General features: G+C 45.9%; 1 protein-coding gene across 1 annotated transcript in view; it reads left to right on the forward strand.

Moving 5' to 3' along the window:
• Positions 1-20,434, forward strand: part of GALNT17 (polypeptide N-acetylgalactosaminyltransferase 17) — a 216,140-nt gene that overhangs the window by 191,873 nt on the left and 3,833 nt on the right. The window contains exons 7-10 of the mRNA XM_026861537.1: positions 4,428-4,613; positions 8,015-8,152; positions 9,378-9,473; positions 20,148-20,315. Coding sequence (XP_026717338.1) covers positions 4,428-4,613; positions 8,015-8,152; positions 9,378-9,473; positions 20,148-20,315 — 588 coding nt within the window. The remainder of the gene's footprint in view (positions 1-4,427; positions 4,614-8,014; positions 8,153-9,377; positions 9,474-20,147; positions 20,316-20,434) is intronic.

The raw sequence follows: 20,434 nt of genomic DNA on the forward strand, positions 1-20,434 counted from the left end.
GAAGCAGCTCCTGCCAGAGAGGATGAGGTGGGACAAGGCAGCAGCCCCCTCCCCGTGCTCAGCAGCATCGTCCTGCTTAGCCCAGGTGGCACCCAAACACATCTAATAGCACCAGCTCCACCAGCCTCAAGGCATGGGCTTGGCCAACCCCTGCAATGTGCTTTTCTATCCCTGCTTGGCTGGGGAGCACAGACCATGCCTTGAGCCTGGTGTAGCACCCTCCTGGGTGGTGGATCTCCTCTGGGTCACCCTTTCCTGCCTGACTGGCTCCTTTGTCATTAGTCTGATTGCCAAACAGCCCTTTTGGTTAAATAGTGCTCCTTGGGAGTAATTGCTGGCTCTGGCAGACAGGAGCAAAGCAAATTCATAGCTGCAGTATATTTCTGACAGCAAAGGGAATCATGGACAGTAATTGTTCTTAACTGCGTAACACTTGGAAAATTGTTTCTATGGCTGCTGCAATGAACTGGTCAAGTGAAATTGGGATTTTCTCGCCGTCTCTATTACATGCACAAAGGACCCTCAATGTGCTGTGTTTTGCGAGTGATCTTCCATTCTCCTCCAGGAGTGCAGTAACCGCAGCAGGTGTGCACTTTCCCAGGCAATGCCAGGGTGCCTCCTCCCTCAGCCTGCTCGCAGTCCTATCTCACAGGCCTGGTCACCGTTGTTTTCCAGGATGCTCCCAAACACCGCATTACTCATGTCCTAGATGAATGAAGGTCGTGTCCTAGGGATCAAGATGTACAGAGTGCTCCACGAGAGCACCGTAAAAACAACTTTGATTTTGCAAATGAAGTCCCGAAGACTGGTGGCAGAGGAGATGCTGATGTCTTGGCTGGGAGGTACACGTGCACAAGAGGGGCACCAGGACCTCCCTTGAAGCTCTACTGCCATATTGCATCACACCGAATGTGTTCCCCATTTTGGGTTATCCCCAGTGCAGGTCACTGAGATGCCAGTTGTTTCATAAATGCTTTCACACACCCATGACACCTTTCTGCTTCTGAAGGGTGATTAGAAAGCAAAGCTGGGTCACCCCGTCACTAGACTGTGGTGACGAAGTCTCATGCTAACTAAAGTTTGCCTCACACATGTGAAAAAGCTTCCAGAAAGTAGATGGATGGTGCAGTTTCAGCTGTACTCAGATGTTTCGCTGCTTGAGAGGAATCACTGCTTTTCCATGCTGAATTTTTAGGACACTCACATTTTGCTTGGAAAATAATTGGAAGTGTATTACCCAGAAGCTTTCTGAAAAACACGTCGAAGACCTCAGAGTGATGGATTTGTTTTCTGTTTGTTTCTCTGGGATTTCTTCACTAGAATTTAGTGTTAACTGGTTATTTATAAATCCAAGCATCTTCCTGTATGCTTGATTACTCCTGTGTGTAGACTGATGGAGAAGTTATTGAGTCACTGGAGGGGAATGCTTCTATTTTTAGTTCTGCGTCTCGTTACGGGTGGATGAATGGCAAGCTAATAGTCATGTTGAAATTTGAATGTCAGAAAACAAGGGACAAACTTGAAATTTGCTCATCATATTTAACCTGCTATGTTACACACTCTAGCCTGAGTCTTCAAACATGCCTTTACATGCCATCCATCCATATTTTATAAAATTAAGTGATCATGATTCCATCCTTTGTAGGAAGCCTTGTTAAATAGGCTAAACATGAATTAATTTGACAATATCCTATATTTCTGATTGGTCTTAATGTTGTGCTGGCTCTTGATTACCCATCTACTAAGAGATAATTCTTCAAGGAATTAGCAGAAACAACATGCTGGACTGATTGTCTTGTTAATGCCATTAGTTGCAGTAAATAGAGGATCTTAAGGGGTTATGAAATGATGAAAAATCTACTCAACAGAAAGGTAATCTATTTGTTAAAGGTCTTTGGTGGGACAAATGTCTGCTCAATAAGGACATAAATGAAGGTTCCCAAAGAACTGTCTTCCCTCAGGGTCCAAGTGCCACAGGGGTGAAGTTGCTGCAGGTTGGGACAACAGGGCATCGGTGAGGTGATGATTTCCAGCCTTGCTGGGAGGTCTGCTGAGCCCTTTTGGCTGCGGTGTCTCGCAGCTCATCTCGTGTTGGCACCAAGAGAACCAAGTCTGGGGCCTTCCTGCAGGCTGTTCTCTGCTCCACAGTCATGGTTATTGCAAGGATGAAGCATCACGTTGAGCTTGTAGGACAAGTACACTTCATGTGTCACGGCCATGGAGGATGTCCACTGGATTGCAGCCCCTGTGCTGTCACCTGTGGACCTGTTCACATCCATTTTCAGATAGCAGCAGGAAAGTTCTTGCCAGGCCACATGGAAAAAAAGCAGCATCTTCCTGGAGCCATGGTTTACTCCTCAGTACACGGAGGACAACGATGCTGGATGCAACTTGGCTGATTCCTGTGCAATAGATTTCTTTACTCCTGTTGTTACCAGCGGAAATGTTTATAAATGCCTTGTAAAAACAGCTAGACTTTTTAATTTATAATGACAATTTAGGCTTTATTTAGGAAATAGAAGTATGGTCTTTCTTTAAATAAGTGCCTTTTTTGAATTAAATTTTTATTGATCTGTCTCTGGAACTGACTTGTGGATATGCATATAACCATTGCCCTTTGCACAATGCCCAACAGTCTTTTTCTCTCAGGTTATTACAAAGTGTGCATTTCAAGATAGTTTGTACAGATATTGCAGAGATACAGGAAAGCTGTCTAGCATAAAGCCAAGTGAATTATTTAAGTAAAACACAGAAAGACGATAGTGCACCTTTCCTGCTAGAGGCAAGTTTGCTGTAAAATGACATTTTAATTACATCACGGTTTTTACATTTTTAAAATAATTATTCTGATCTCAAATCAGGACAAAACCTAACAAATACCAAAAACTACAAAAACAGGCTGTGCTGGGGATCTTCCTGGGCTGGCAGTTTTATTCAGTGTTGTGGTTGAACCCAGCAGCTTTGGGAACACCCAAGGGCAGAGCTCAATGCTCCTATTTCACCAAGACATTGACAAACTAAAGAATGGAACAGGCAAGAAACACAGACAGTTTCTGTCAAACTATTGCCTTGGGAATATTCCTTTTTTAAAAGAATTCTTTTTCTTTAGAATTACCTTGTTCACTTCTTATTTGCTTTGCCATCATGTGGCCTGTTGCAAAATTTCAGGCAGACCTTGTGGACTTGGCTGACCAGAGGTAAGCATGGATGTGCCTTGATAGGACGGATGGGCATGTCCCTCGTCTCAGAGTTCAGCTCTGAATTCGCTCTGGAGGCAAGAAATTGTATTTAAAAGTGTTCAGAAGGGTCAAAAGGCAGAACAGGAGTAAGGTGGGAATTTTTTGCTGCATGTTTGTGTACCAGCTAATAAAAGGGGTCTCTGATTTTTTGATGTGGGCTCCTATATTCTGCATCAGTCCAAGTGAGGACAGCATGAGCAGCAGGATTACCCCAGGGAAGACATCTCCCTTCCATACGGCCCCTCACTCGTGTCACCTGGGCTTGGGATGTGCACGTGCCTCACGTTGAGCAGGTAAACCCACCGCTTAGAGATGAAAAAGGGCAGCTGATACAGCCAGGAGGCTCCTCGTGCTGCCGGGATTGCGGATTGAGCAGGGTCGGTAAAATTTAGGGAACGCAGATGGGATAAAAGGTGGTGAGCCTGGAAGAGATCCCAGAAACTATGGGTGTTATAACAACTGTGCAAAATGATAATGCGGAGCAGACTGCAAAATAGGCGAAACTGGGATTATTAGGCCTGTTTGGCATATGTGTTTGTAACGATTGCCCGGTGCCTGGTGTCCTGGGTGCATTTCTTTAATTTATGATAAATAACTTATTGGTGAAGACAAACAGGGAGGTAAGAACCCAGGTATGGCAAGTCCTTCTGTGAATTCCCTTTCCGTGTGACAAAAAGAAGATCTCAAAAGATTTTATTAACTTGTAAACTGTGATTTAAGGGAATTTTAAACAGCATGTGAAAGAAAAATAATGAACAAATGTTTTCAAGTGGGAAAAATCTGTCCCTGCCATATGTTTCACTGAGTCATCCCTTCTGCAGGAGGAGATCTTGCAATTGTTTCAACTATTCCAGTCACTAATCCTTTTTATTGAGTAGCAACATCACTCTAATCTCAGCACCCAATCCTACAACGTGTTAATACCACGTGCTGGATATAGACCTGATTCCTCTAAAGTTAACATGTTTTGCTCTTGAGCACAGGTTAAATTCTCTCTATGCGTCTCACTGTTGAGCAAAGACCAAACCTAGCCGCTGGTTTCCACTTGTCAGCTAGATGATGTGATGTTCTGTGTTATAGATATTATAGAAACCTCAAAACCCAGCACTTCTTTCTCTTTAATTTATACGTGGGCCCTTTGTGTCAGGCAGAGCCCAGTGTTGATGGTGTCGTGCGGTTGCGTTGCAGGTGTGGCTGTGCGGCGGCAGCATGGAGGTCCTGCCCTGCTCCAGGGTGGCTCACATCGAGCGCAAGAAGAAGCCCTACAACAACAACATTGGTTTTTACACTAAGCGCAATGCTCTGCGGGTAGCCGAGGTGTGGATGGATGACTACAAATGGCACGTCTACATCGCATGGAACCTGCCGCTGGAGGTACAGCCATTGCACTTTATCCTAAGTCTTCACTTTATTGGGTTAAAATGGTGAATTATATTTATTGCCCCTGGATGGAGAGCCTTAAATACCCTGCTTTGCAATCCCAGCTAGGGAAGTCAGCAGAGCTCCCTTGGCTTTGATGGAGATGCTTCAAAACCTGCAGATGTGGGAAGAATGCCTATTGTTCACAATAGGTTTTTATTTTCATTTCTAAAAATTAAACCTGTATTGTAGTGTTTATCTCCCTGATGATTGTTTACACAGCATGAGTTTATGTCATGACACTGCTCCACAGACGTCTGTAAAGTCGGTTGGCAGAAGATTATTAATATCAGCATCATTAGTGCATGAGGTTTTTTCCTGCGGCTCGGGCAGGGCTGTGTGACATGCAGCCCAACTTGGGTTTCCCAGCTCTCAGATCCTGTCACTGCCCAGCACTCTCCACGGATGGTGTGTGGTCCAGATGCCTGGGCTCTTTGCTTTCCCAGTGTTGGGATAGTTGAGGCCATCAGCAATTAGAAACTGTGTTCAGAGGTAAAGGATTGGAGTTGGTGGCTCACAGCAGCACCGTGTACATGTGCTCCAGAAACACTCTCTTTAAATAGCTTTGGTTTCTGCACAGAAATGGTTGGATTTTCTTAGGTCTAATGTTGTTTTTCCTGTAAATCCTGCCGTGTCGCAGCATGGTGCATCTTTGGAAAACCCACCAGCAAGACAAGCTGACCAAGCCCAGGGGACACATCCTGTGCAAGGACCTTTCTAGGTGATGCCCTACACTTCTGTGTAAAGGTCTGTAGGCTTCAGGAGGACTTTATGTGGGTCCAAGCCTGCTGATTGGGCTCCGGTCTCCGTGCAGGTTGCGTCTAATCATGTGAAACCCAAAGAGCATCTTCTGCCTCCCAGCTCTGAAACACTGCCTGGTGCACTCTGGGAGCACCCACAGCTGGGCCAGTCCCTCCATCTCCAGCCTCTGACCCTGCCAGAAGAAGAAGCAGAGGTGGTGGGGAGGGGAGGCAGCAATGCTCTCCAGGATATGGGTGGCTTGGGCATTCAGGGTGCCTTGCAGAGCCCCTCGACACCCACTTCACCGGCAGTGTGCTTAAGCGCGAGCGCTGGGCTGCTCTGTTCAAGTGTGAGGAAAAAACATTGCCATGAGTGGCCAGACCCCATGTGAGCAGTTATTTACAGCCACCCCTTTGGTGCTAAAAATGAAGATGAAATATTCATACCTTGCAGATCACACCCCTGTGAAGAGTTGCTGCGGTCCTGATTCTGCTGCGGCAGCATCCCCAGCTGACAGCTCTGTGCTCCGGGGCATTTTGAAAAACATTAAAACATAAAAACATGAGCTGCTGCTGCTTTCTGAGGAAAGGTTACATCTGGGTAGATTTACTGGCATTTGGAGCCACGGTAGTCGCAGCTTTGTACTGCATTAGAGAACAACAGGTACCTGGGAAGGGTCGATTTGCTGCTGGTTTGTTGTCCTGGGGGTGGTGGGGAGTCCTGGGTTAGTTGCTGAGGAATAGATGAATAGAGATGGAAAGAAATGCTGTTTACCCAGCAAGCTGCAGGAGGGCACTGGCTGTGACAGGCACCACTCCAAGTGTTCAGAGAGGCAGAAAGTTGCCTGCAGGACAGAGATTTCAGGTCTCTTATAAACAGGTTGCAAGGCCCAAACACCCATAGGCAGAGATCATGATTTACTGTGGATTCAGCTCCGGTCCTCAGGCTGATTCCTCTTTAGAGCTGAGACACCATGCCTCAGCCTGAGTTTAGAGCTCAGGAACAGCTTTGGAGCATGGCAAAAAGGGATTAAAATTAATCGAGAAGCCACAGGTCCTGCACCACTCAGAAAAAGTGGCATCACACAAACTGGCACCAGGAGTGGGTCTGGGGAAACAGATCTGGGTTACCCTAAAAACAATTTGAGATTTTTGTATAGGTCTTACCAGTAAAATTGAGATTTAATTTTAGAGAAGCCTTGTTTGACAGGTGACATTGTGCAGGGGTTTATGGATATATGCTGAATTATTTTGCCATGCCACTGTATTCAAAACCAAGGCAAACCCTGTGTAACTGAGTATTTCAGGTGCTGACTGGTTTGCCGTCCCGCTTTGCTCTGCGTCCCATCTCACCCACTCAGATTTCAGTCTGTCCTACCTGTCTACACTGAATCATCTTTATTTTTACCTATGAGCTACCAGTTGTGCATTAAAATGGTGTCTTCTCTAAAGCAGAGTGAATAATTCATTAGAAGATCATTACAAGCATTGTAATGGAAAATTGCTTTCCCAGCTGTATTTAATGATCACGGCAAAAGACAAGAGCAGGAGCTAAAATAGAGTAGAAACCCAGACACCTGTAGGAAGGAGTAAAAGGGGCTGCAATGTGCTTTTGGTTTCCTTCACCTGGCTGCTGCATTAGTTCACAGAATTCTGTAATGGAATAAAAGGTTAAAGCGGGGCAGCTCTCTTCAACCCCTGCTCCTGGCTCCTGTAAGATTACTCCTTCGGGGACAGATATTGTAGCTTTGTCTGCTTTTAAATTGGCTTGAGCTGTGGGGTTCCTCCGTGTCTCCAGGGAGACTATTTCACCATGTAATTGTCCAAATTGTGAAGAGGTTTTTCTGAGGTTCAGCCTCAACTTCTCTTCTCCTGTAATTCTTCTCCTTTATTCTCAGATATCTGCCTCTATTATATATGAATCTTAAACCTTTCTCTTTTTTCTTCTTTTCTTTTCCCCCCTTATTTTATACCTTTTAACTGTGCTGTCCTCTGTGTTTCCTCTTAATAGGGTCACACACCCTTGGTGTGTAAGGGAAACAGGTTTGGTGCTCAATGCACAGTCAGGGATTTGCATTTCCAGGATTCAGCACATGACCATCTTTTAAACCCTCATGTACATTATCTGTTAAACTCTTCTGGAAGTCTGTACATCAGTACCTAAAAAGGGAGGTGAGATCTTTTAAAAACACTTTGTCATTGTTCCTGTTGACAGATTTAGTCTTTCCCAGATGGATCCAAAGCCCAGGGCAATCACTGGGAAAATTCACCTCTGTTACACTGAACTTCTTGTAATTCCTTCAAAACCTTTTCTTCTTCATATGGGTTCTCTTTTCTAAATTACATCCCAGGACCAAAATGTGCCCAGCATCAATCTGATGGCCATTGCAAGGACATCTTCAAAACCTGTGAGAACGTGTCTCCTTCTCACTTATGGCTCTGAAACTGAAATCTTCCTTCTGACCTCTGTGGGGATGATTTCCACCTTGGACATGCATGCCAGAATTCCCTGGCATGGCCTCTGTGTAGAAGTGATATCAAACATCAGTGAAATGCTTATTTTTAATCTTTTTAAAGAGTAACCGTTTAGTGACATGCTGTGTCTTTATTTTTCAGAATCCAGGTATTGACATTGGGGATGTTTCTGAGAGAAAAGCGTTAAGGAAGAGCTTGAAGTGTAAAAATTTCCAGTGGTATCTGGACCACGTTTATCCGGAAATGAGAAGATACAACAACACCATTGCTTATGGAGAGGTAATTAAGGCTGAGCAGTCCCTTAGATCAGATATTTACAGCTGGTGAGTTGCTGATGAGAAATAGCCTGAAAGGAGAGGAATATGGATCAAAACCTAGTATTTGTGTGTAATTATATAAATTTGTATAAATCTCTTCACAGTTTCTTCTAAAAACCTATTTTAGGATTTATTTCTGATTTTGGAGATCATATACAGTAAAATATTTTAATACCTCATTTACTGAATTGACAGAAAATTATCTATATTGCCCATTTACTCCATGGATTAAGCAGCTGTATGTACACATAATACATAGTCATCTTATCAAACCCTTTGACTTAAACTCAGCCTAATTCCTTACAAGGTCTCTGGAGGATACAGTGTGTTGTCACAACAGCTTAGGGACGAGATAAAGTAAGGAGACTTAATTCAGTATCTGCTGGCTTTGAGACTGTACTGGGAATATAAAACCAGGCATTTATGGGAACTGCTAATCCTCTGTTGCAGTAGGTCTCATGGAACAGTGGCAGCTTGAGAAGGCTCCTTGAAGCACAGACCACGCACCCCAGATGGGTGTTGATTTTAAGAAAGATTTATTAACAAAACTACTTAATGCCTTCAAGCTAAAACCTCCCCAAAAGTAGTTTTTTTCAAATGCATTATTGGAGTTGACCTACATGGGGAGACTGGAGAGAGGACATCTCTGCATTAACACACCCAGTGGCTCTGTAGCATGAACCCAGCACTTCCATGCTCTCTCCAAAGTGTGTCCTTCAGTACTTGATGGCTGGTTTGCTATCTCTGTGTCTCCTCCTGCACCCCTGTGACAATTTGAAGGGGCTCCTTGTGCTAGCTGGACTTTTTTCCCCTACCTTTTTGAGCGCTTTGAGATTTCAATGAAATACAAGCGATTCTGCATTGATTTCAGGCTCCTGGCAACATGCTGACGGCAGTCTAAAAATATATTTGTTACCACCACACATGACCAAATACAAAGAAAACTGTGTTCAAGGAAGTTGGCTCCTTTGAATGGTGATTATTATATAAAAGCAGTCATCATTAGCCCCTGTATTTAAAGAAAACATATGGTGCACTAAACCTTTCTCTGCCTGATTATGCCTAGTGATATAGCACCGTGTATTCTTTCTATAGCAAGAGAGGCTAGAGACATTGCTGCACATCAGTTTATTGCTTATCTCCTAAGAGACAGGGCCATATAACCCTGCACTTTTTATTTCTTACAGCTTCGAAACAACAAGGCAAAAGATGTCTGCCTTGACCAGGGCCCACAGGAGAACCACACGGCAATATTGTACCCGTGCCATGGCTGGGGACCGCAGGTGAGGAGTTACTCTGCTGGGACCATGTCTCTTTACTGATAATCTAGACGATGGGATCGAGGGCACCCTCAGTCAGTTTGCAGATGACACCCAGTTGGGTGGGAGCATTGATCTGATCGAGGGCAGGGAGGCTGCAGAGAGACCTGGACAGGCTGGAGCCATGGGCTGAGCCCAACTGGGGGAGTTTCACTGAGGGCAAATGCCGGGGGCTGCCCTTGGACCACAACAACCCCCAGCAGGGCTACAGGCCTGGAGAAGAGTGGCTGGAGAGCTGCCAGTCAGAGAGGGACCTGGGGGATGATTGACAGCTGGATGAACAGAAGCCTGCAGTGTGCCCAGGTGGCCAAGAAGGCCAATGGCATCCTGGCTTGTGTCAACACTGGTGTGGCCAGCAGGGACAGGGAAGGGATATGAGCCCTGGGCTCGGCCCTGGGGAGGCCGCCCCTCGCTGAGTGGGTTCAGTTTTGGGCCCCTCACCCCAAAAAGGCCATTGAATGACTCAAGCGTGTCCAGAGAAGGGCAACGGAGCTGGGGCAGGGTCTGGAGCACAGGTCTGCTGGGGAGCGGCTGGGGGAACTGGGGGGGTTTAGTCTGGAGAAGAGGAGGCTGAGGGGAGACCTCCTGGCCCTCTGCAGCTCCCTGAAAGGAGGGGGCAGAGAGGGGGGATGAGTCTCTGGAGCCAAGGCCCCAGCGCCAGGCCCCGAGGGAATGGCCTCAAGCTGCCCAGGGCAGGGTCAGGATGGCTCTGAGGAAGGATTTCTGTGCAGAAGGGGCTGTTGGGCGTTGGAATGGGCTGCCCAGGGCAGGGGGGGAGTCCCCATCCCTGGAGGGGTTGAAGAGTCGGGCTGACCCAGCGCTGAGGGATCTGGGGGAGTTGGGAACGGTCAGGGTGAGGTTCATGGTTGGACTGGAGGAGCTTCAAGGGCTTTTCCAACTGAGATGATTCTGTGATTCTGTGTCAGGAGCCAGTGGTACCCAGCAGAGGCTGGATGGACAGAGGGCAGAGCATGGATGTGCAACATGTCTGTTGGCTTCTCTCTTGGATGTGTAAGGTCCAGCTCTTTGTTAAAAACATATCAGATATAAGGGTGCATTTTTCCAGGTCCTCCTAGAGTAGCTATTTTCTGGATTACCATAATCATGCCAGAGCTGCAAGTAAAAGCATAATTTGTAAAAAACAAGAGAAGGGTAAATAATGCTGAAAGCAAATAGCCAATGAACAGAGCAGAGCATACACAAGCAGAGCATTTTAAGACATTTCCTTTCTCTTTCACCCAGCAGAGTAAAAACATATCAACTGGGTAAAGAAAACAAGCAGTGCTTTTTAGCAGGATGATAATTAGCCATTTCAGCTTGGCTGGGATTTACCATAGCATTAGTTTTCTAGCACCTCTTTTGCCTCTCCAGAAGTTTTGGAGCAAACCAAAAGCTTCTTATCTTAATTTTAAGCTCATTCTAGGTTAAAAATAATCATTCCAAGATTCACTCTAGATCTCATATCTTTTAGAGGATTATTGAATGTGTCAAATACTGAAAGTTAGTAATGATAAACTAACGCAGCCTCTTCTGTATTTTTATCTCTTACCATATTTTAAGAAGAAAGCAGCACAGGAATGCTGCTGGTTTGATCACAGTAGAGTTGGAACAAAACAGGGTATAACAGTAGCTCTGTCGCTGCTGGCATCTGTTAAACCAACAACTAAGCTGGACTAAGCTCCGGGGATAATTTGCCCAGTTCCCCACTAACTTCCCTTCTCCAGCCCCCCTCCCCACCTCTGCTTTTCTCTTCTCTCTGTCCATATACTCACTTCAGTAGTTTGCCTAAATCCTGTAATTTGTGTTTTCATTTGATTTCTGTGTGCCTCATGGTCATCATCTCATCATGCAAATCCCTTAGCACAATGTCCTTCTCCCCTACAATCTTTAAGGAGAAAATACAACAAGTTTCTGTTTAGGTATGGAAGCAGAATGGCCAACTTAGAACACATGGGGTTTTCATGAATTATGATGTGATTTTTATGTTTTCTTTCATTATCGAAATCATGCCTGACCTCTCTAAAGCCACAGAGTAGCAGCACTTGTTCTTCTGGCAGTTTAGCTCTATCCAGTGATGTCCTGCATGTTTATCATCAGGATTTGATCAACATTCTGCTTTTGTTTGCGTTGCCCATGTAAATGCTGTGGCTGTCTGTATTGGAAATTTAGCCATGGCAGGGAGGTTGCAGATGATGGGCTCTGCTGTCACTATGCTTGGGTGGAAACAGGGATAAACTCCTCTGCGACAAGTCTGTTTCTTGTTGTTTTTCTTTCCTCTTTGTTGAGAAGCCCGTGCTTATTGCCAGACTCAGAAATATTTCCCTGTTACCGTCTCTGGATCGGCCACACTTGTGCTGAAGGAGTAGCATCTACTGGTCTGGTTAGAAATTGGGGCAAAACTGTACCTAAAATCTGTCTGAACACCAAGTTTCTATGCTGAAGCCATCATCCAGCTTCTCTCAAAGGCAGGCAAGATGTGCCGCAGGAGGACACCCATGGCACAGTGGGGCAGGTCCCGCCTGTCCCTCTCTGTTGCCAAGAGGATGAATGTTACTCTGGAAGCTTAACACTGATTTGGGGGAGGTTAGCTGAGACAATCCTATCCCAACTGTGCCACGATGCTGAGTTAGGTAAGTTTAAGGTGTTTGTGGAATTTTTTTTTTACTTGCAGGACAACAATCTGTCTTTCCGTGTTTTAGGGAAGACCTGGACGCTGTGCTCTTCCCTTACCCAGTAAGACAACCCTGGCTTGTCATTCCACCATTTCTGTCTTGGCATCATGATGTTACTCTGGCATTGACCCCACATTCCAACAGCTTAGTTTAATATCACGACCCCCAAACCAGAGCCATCAGTGCTGCTAGATGACACAGGTTTAGGCTGAGAACTGCTGTAGGGCCAGGACCACGTGTCTAAAGCTTTGTGAGCACCAAAGTCCCGTTGAAATTACCACACAGCAGCAAACTGCTGTGATAAAGCCCACAGGTGACACAGCACCATACCATCAAAGGCAAGTTACTGTATCAAACCTTCATCTTCACCCAGAAGTGCATCAATTACATAGAAATGCTCAAAGCCAGTGGTTGAACTTCTGCTCTGAGGAGCTCTGAAAGCCTGCCCTGCACCTCTGCTCCAGGGTCACCGGGATCTCCGTGCAGGGGTGGAGAGGGGCAACTTCTGGTTCCCTCATAATGTTACGTAGCAAAGCTCAGCACCACAGTTGCATTCATTGAGATCAAAACTCTGAAATAAAGACCATCCCATTAAGTACCTGCAGGTATTTGCATAATAAAACCCTGCCTGTGAAAATTTCTCCCATGAATCAGAAAGGAGAGCGGGGAGAGGAAGAAGAGTGCCCCACCAGACAGTATAAGGTTTCCCAATTTATTTATGATTATTTATTTATTGAGCAGATCTCCAATTCAAGCATCAGAGCTTTCCAGGTCAAACAGAGGCTGCAGTGACAAGTTTGCTAGGTCCAGATGTGTTCTAGCCCATGGTGGGTTGTAGCTTGGATTTGGGTGTCTCCTGTTGAATACCCCAATATTGAATACCTGTGTGAATACCAGAGATAAGTAACTCAGTCTTAAAAACAGAACTTTCTTTAATCCATCCTCCACAGTGCTCATGCAGCCCATACATGGGATGAGGTCTTTATGAAGAAGGGAGGTGCCCCAACTGCTGCTTTTCAGGTGGGAAAAACATATTAAAGTTCACAGCAAAATCTTGTAACCATTCCTTAGGGTCTTAAGAATGTGTGATCCCATTCCTGGTAGCTTCCCTAAGACAAGGTCTGACTTTTTTGTCATGACTTGAGGATTAGCTCATCAAATCTGGATGAAAACCTGGAGCATTAATCAGGTCTTAGCAAGACAGGATGTCAGTTCTCTGTTTTATCACAGACCTCAACCTTAAACATGTCTTTTAATTCTCCACCTGCATAATGAGACTCACTGGCGTGTGGATGAGTTGAAGATTGAGATGGAGTCCAGTGGGGATGTAGAGCTGCAGGACACTGGACTGTGGCAGCCTCAGTATCTGGGGTCCAGCATGCTCAAGGATGTTTATTTTCAGTTAAAAAAAAATTCTCGTTCAAGTGATAGGAATGCATAAAGAGCCTGTTCTCACAATATGGTCACCCTGGACTTTCCATGCTCACCAGGGTTAAGTAGTCCCAGAGCTCATCTGAGCCTGAACTGTGAACTTCAGGAGCAACCTGAGCCTAAGAACCAGCTGTGGGAGGTGTCTGGGGTAGAGACAAATCTCAGTTGGGTTTATCCTTGCCTTTAAACAAAGATCAGTCAGCTGTGGCTGATCGAGTCACTGCTAAATATAACCTAGCTGTTGCTTCAATGCGCACATTTTTGTTCTTAAATGGCGCAAACTGTCTTTTGGACTCTCTGGATAGAAACTTAAATCTCTAAGTGCATTATAGTATGAGAAACTGAATTAGCCTGACGTTGTCTGCTAACCCTGGGTTTTAAGATGAATGACTACAAGCACGTTATTTATTTTTTCCTCAGCTGTTTTTGTGATTAAACTTAATGATGTTTTATTTTTCTACCTGACGTTCTGAAGTCAAACGTTGCAGTGCTGCTGGCTCCCTTCAGGTCGCCTGTCGCGCAAGCTCAGCACAGAGTTTTCTTCCTGGTCTTCCACCTCCACATTGTCCCTTTCCTCTTCAGCTGAGAGCCGGTTCTTGGCAGTTCTTTTGTTTCGTGATACGTGCAATTAGTTTAACTCATTGAAAATGCTTTTTCAAAGTAGCTATCAGTGAGTGCAGAAGCTCTGAAATTAGCCTTTTGCAGAAGCACAGGCGCCGCACAAAAGAAATTGGACTTTCACTACTACTGTTTAATTAATGGGCTGCATGGTGTAATTTATTACTGGGAATATAATTATAAGTAATGTAAACACTTCGTTCAAATAGCTCGCTTGGTTTATTTATATATATATATATATATATATATATAATGTGAAAACCACAAGGATTTGCAATTTCTTTTGGATATCCGAACGCACACCCAGTGGTGCCTGTGCCCAATGTTCATGTAGTCTCCTAAAACCTCCACTCCTCTCCCTGATACTGTGGCCCAGCCGTACTCATTTAAATGCATTTCACAGGTAAGGCACAGGTTCCTCAGCTGCAGCGAGCAAGGGGATGGTGTGACATTTTAATGCCGCAAGGACAGCGGTGTTGTGGGTCCCATTCCCTGCCACGCCAGGTCATGGTGGGATTTTTTTGGAAGGCCTCACTCTTTCCAAGTCCATCCCCACACCGTGCTACTCTCCACTGTGGCTGCTGCATATCTGTAGATGAGCAGCCCAGCACAGAGAGAGGGGGAATGACCTGCTCCGTGGGGAGAGATGTGTCCCATCCAAGGCAGGGCAGCCTGCACTGTATCTTCAGTGTCTGCTCTCTCTGCTGCTGACTGCCAGTCGGTTTAAGCTGAGCGTGTAGCATCCAGATGGATCGGTTGGATGTGATGAATCCCGTACCTTGCACTGAATGCAGATGAGATCTTTACACACAGCACCTCCGTTACAGCGTTTATCACAGGGGTAAATTTTTAGGTTTTCTCTTCTTTCCCTTAGCTTTCTGGTTTCCCTGCTCTCATTCACTTCCAGGTCAAATCATCGTCAGATTTCATGATGAAGTATCCTTTTATCCTGTAATTATATTAAGCCTGCTTGTGGATTTTTTTTCTTACTGATGGCTTCATCTTTTAAGCGATACATCATGAAAACACCTTGCTGTAATGATGTATTACACTAATAATATAGTAATACCTCATTGGAGTGACAGAACTATGGTGATACATTAGGGCGATGGAAAGCACTATAATACTATAAAACTTAAGATAATGTTCACCCAGCAGAGCATTTCATTTAATTATAGGATAAAATATGTTTTGCCCATTTAAGCATCAGGACTTGAGGACAAAGCCATCAATACCGAGATCATCCAGGACACAGCAGCATCAAGGGTGACAAAACAGCACATCAGATTAAATGGTGTTAAAAAGAAAATACTGTACACTTTACTTATGGTTGCTAATTGATGATCTGCTCAGTGCAGAAAGGAAGCTAAACAACCCTAAATTATTTTCCAATAGAGTCAATGAAGGTCATCAAGGCTTTTATTTCCCAGGTGTTAAGACGTCTAATTAACTTTCTTCCATCCCTGAGATGCAGCCAGCCAGAAACAATAATCAAAGAAGATGTATGGGTGGTGCACGCTTGCCGGTGGGAGATCAGCCCGAGCGATGCACTGGGCACGTGTGCGGCCGTGTGCCCCACCACCCTCCTGCCATCGCCTGGGGGTGTGGGTCCCCCCAGGGCAGAGCAGCCCCCCAGACCCAACCTCTGGGTGGGGGACTTTGCAAGATGCAGTTTTACCAGCATGCAGTTCTGTCTGGAAGCGTGTTCATAAGACTGTGGGTATGAATCAGTGTTTCTCTCTGAGGATGTGGCTTTGGGTCACTTACATCAATTAAGAGGTTTAAGACCTCATTAATATTAACCAGTTTTAAATGGTTAGATTGTTAATATTTTTAAGCTATTTTTCTCTGGTCCTTTCTGTTGGTCTTTCCCTTTGTTTCTTGTCCTGTGCCAGGCTAGGTAATTCCTTCAGGCATTTCCTCAGGCTGGTACCCCTGTGTTTGTCTTTTTCCTGCTGGGTTGGCCATATCCTTCACCTTGGTCTGCTTCCTGGAGGCTGACAAACCTGCTTAGCAGGCAGTGAGACGTAGCACAGATCACTTTAAAGTTTTTTGAGGGGCAAGAGGGTGGAAGTTAAACATGGATGACTTCAGTGATTTGCCTTTCCACAAAGCCAAGAAAACAGTTTTGTTAGACAAAATATCACTGGACTTAACAGTGACGTGGGCTGTCAATAACTTCCTGCACTTTGGCAAAACCTCCTTTTTCATCAATGAAATAATTTTCTATGAAAAAAGACAAACTTTTCTTATCTTTCAGCACCATGATGGTCATATGAGGAAATAAGTGGTGACTGCAAAGCAGGCATGGGATCTCCAAGGGAGTAGCCTTGTTCAGACACTTGCTGACCTAGGCAATGTTTTTGGGGTGGTCAGCAGTGACAGAATGAAGAATGGGAGGGACAATCCTTAGCAGACATCTGAGAGGAGAAAACTGTTGTTGTCCATCAGGAGAACATTTGGCGGAAGGGCCTTCCTAGGTCCTGTGGGAAGAGCTTACCTGGCTGTGCTGTGAGGATGAAGAGAGGGGAAGAGCACAGACACAGGTACACTCCAGAGCAAGATTTACACAATTACATAGCTGAGACTTCCAAATGTGGTGTCCAAAGGATCATATTTAAATCTTGCTCATGGCAGGCCCTCCTGTGCTCCCCTGAGCCAAGGAGAGGTGTTAGTTACCCTGTGGGTATTTTTCACTGGTGCTGAATATCCCTGTGAGCCCTTGCAGAAGCCTCTCACTAGAACATCTTGTTCACTCAACTTTTCTCATCAACCACCTTTCCCAGAGATCATTGTCTGGGGCTGTGCTACCACATTGAAGCGGGCAAGTTTGCTTAAAAAGCTGAGCTGGCGAATTGCTGCAACCATTCAGAAGGTTTTAATAACAGTGGCACATGTAATTTACTGATACTAGAAAGCATTTGTATGGCATCTTCAGCTTCTGAGGTAGGCTCAGGTCTTACACGAGCGCACTGTCTGAAGCTGCTCTTTAAGATACTGGTCAATGCACTATGTGGTGATGAGTCAGAAGTGCTTCCCATCTCTTCTCTAACTGGTCAAATACAGGTAGAAAGCACTGGCCAGGCTGCAGCTACACTCCCCACAGCTGCCTGTGGGGCCATCCCGAGTGCCTGCCTCTGCTCTGTGTTTTCTTTCTTTTTATTGCTCAAGAAAAACCGAATGGCAGCAGGATCGGTGCTTCACTGCCGGACTCCCCATTTACCCATGTGCTTCGCCCCTCTCACCTTGTGGTTGAGACCCTCAGATTGCTCCGGAGAGGAGCAAAATAACAAAAGAATTAAGGCATCAAAGGCAAAATATCCCAAGAGAAAAAAAAATCCCTAATTGTCTTGAGAGCGCAGTGCGGCTCTCACTCATGAGTTTGGATTTTTTGGGAATAATCACTCGGGTTTGGTGGTTGGACAGGCTCGAAGGCTGCAGCGGCTGTTGCTGAGCCTCTGCTGTGCTAGGCAGAGTAGATCAGGCGTTAGGCAGTGTGCTAGATCCAGACACATGTTCAGGGCTTTATTTATCTGTCTATTATACATAGTAGATGACACATCTAATAGATACACTTAATGCATTTTTCATAATACCCATGTTTGTTTTTCAGCTTGTTTTGTCTCCCTGCAGCCTCCACCCCACTCCCTTCCTCAGGAAAGATTTTATTTTTGCTCTACTTATTTTCCCACCACATTAGGCGATAACATGTAAGAGCAGAAATCATGTTGCCTTGTGGGCATTAGGCCAACTGTCTGAAAACAAGCTGCCAAACATCATAAAAAAAGAAAGTGTCTAGTGTCTAGCGCACTAATTATTTACATGGTAGGAAACATTTCGGAAGCAGGAGGAGAGGAACTTGCACTGCCCATTTTGGGACCTCTGGATGATTTCTAATGTCTGTCATTGAGAGGGTTTGTCTTTTTTTGTCTTTTCCTTTATATACCTGTTTCTTTTTTGCAAGTCAGGTGGCCTCATCCTCTGTGTTGGTGGTGAAATACCAATTCAGATGAGTTGCATGGTTAAAAACACACTGTCAGGCTGAGAGCACCGTCTCGCTTGAGGCTCGGCTCATCAAAACAGCAACCTGCTAAAAACAAATAATGTGAATCTGAGCCTTCAGCTGGGCTGGAGATGCCCAGGGGGTCATTCCTGGGTTGCTCCAGCCTCATGCACTGGGCAGCTGTGTTGCCAGGAGCCCGTCACAGTGTGAGCTGAGCTCAGTGGTGGAAAGGATCCTCGTTCTGCAGTGGGGCACCCCGTGTCTGGGGGAGATAGTGAAACGGTAGGAGGAGGAGGAGGTGGTGCTTATGGCTTTAAGCTCTGCAGGCTGCCCTCCTTTCCATCGCTGCTGTGCCAGCACAGCACTTTGGAGGAGGAATTACTGTAAAGCTAAAGAGGCACGCACTCTTCTGCACCGTCTTGCAAAGGGATTTGGGGGGCAGAAGAGCAGGGACTGTACCGCGGTACTGTACGTTGCCCCATGCCAGCATCAGTTGTAGGGTGTGGGCTGCCCTGCGGGCATGCCTCTGCATTTGTACCACAGCTGAATCCCCCTCTGGAGTGGATACCGTTGGCAAATGGATCTCGGTGAGGTATAAGGTAGGGGAGTTCTTGCTTTGATACACAACACATTGGCTAAACATGTAACTCCACCAGCAGCTGGGAGCAGAGTGCACCAGCCGCCCATCCCAAGGAGGACAGGCAGCACCGGGGCCAGACAGAGGGTTCAGCACACCTACACCTGCAGCCAGCATCGCAGAGGGAAGGCAAAGTCGGCTTCAAGCATCATAACTGTATCTGCAGTTATTCGCTGGAGTTGGACCCTGTTACATTGTTTTAACTTGATTTTCAGTGTTTAATTATTCTAACTGAGATAACCTGAACTCCCAGTGCAATTTACTGTCTCTTTTTAAGCATCTGGGTCACAGATATGCTCAGTTAATTAATGTACTGAATACTCCTTATTTGTCTGCTAGATAATGGGTTGATTCATAATTTAAATAAGCAGCTGTGTATATCTTTCCCTTGAACTATAAAAAGGCAGCCCTCTGTCATTCATCTCTTTTCACTCCTGAATTTAAATATGTTTAGGGAAATATTTTGGTGGGATTCCTTAAACACTGCAAATGGAGGAGCTCTTTGTGTGTGGCCCCGCCGCAGCAGCGGGGCTGTCTCGGTGCCATCTCAGTGCCAGCTGCACGCCACCTGCCCAACGCCCCTGAGACCATCGGTGCTGCCCCCGCTCCCAGCCTGCATCCCTCTGGCAGCCGAGATGGGTCGCTGGGAGCACTGAGCAGTTGGATGCAGGGGGTATCGCGGGGGTTACCTGCAATCCTGAGCCTTTGCTTCGGTGCTGAGCCCTGGGGAGGATTTGGGCTTTCATCTCCAGGGAACAGGGCCAGTTATATATTGTCCCCCTTTGGCTGCCGTTGCTGCCCAGCTGCTGTTGGAGTTGCTGGGGGGCTGTGCCAGACACACCAGCAACATCGTTTGCAGGCCAAAGCAAGGCTGGCTCGCCAAGCATGCAAGAAGCCACAGGCTGGGCCAGCATGACTGGCCAAGGCAGCTGGCTCCAGCTGAAAATCAGGGGAAATTATCCGTTGCCCCAACCTACAGAGAGTTCAGGCCCAGAGGAGGCTGGAGGAGTCTGCCCCAGGATGGGTTGAAGGCTCAGAGTTCTTCTTATCCTTTCCCTGTGCTCCAGCTCCTCACCTGCATCTGCAAAGAAGCCCTGAAACAAGAAAAAAAAGCTAGAAAAAGTTGTCTTTTTCCTCTTGTCAGTTGTACTTTGTGCATCATCCTCACAGTTTTGGGCTTTTTTCTGGAGCTTTGCAAACTTGTCCTTTCCTCTACCACTTTTTAATGATGCTCCAAAGATACTGATGATCTTCTTCCTCTCCTTCCCTGTCCCCAGCTTGCACGCTACACCAAGGAGGGATTCCTACATCTCGGTGCCCTTGGGACCACGACTCTTCTACCTGATACCCGCTGCCTGGTGGATAACGTGAAAAGCCGCTTCCCTCAGCTCCTCGATTGCGAGAAGGTCAAGAGCAGCCTCCATAAGCGCTGGAGTTTCATACAGGTCCGTAGCAGTCTGCCATCGATGCTGCCCCTCTGCTCCCCAGACCGTGGGCTACGGCACATTGTCCTTGGTGTGAGACAGTGTGTGGTGAAGACGAAATGATCCCATGCAAGAGCAGG

The sequence above is a fragment of the Athene cunicularia genome (genome assembly GCF_003259725.1).
Source record: "Athene cunicularia isolate RWA chromosome 19 unlocalized genomic scaffold, athCun1 chr19_part1, whole genome shotgun sequence".
Lineage (NCBI taxonomy): Eukaryota > Metazoa > Chordata > Aves > Strigiformes > Strigidae > Athene > Athene cunicularia.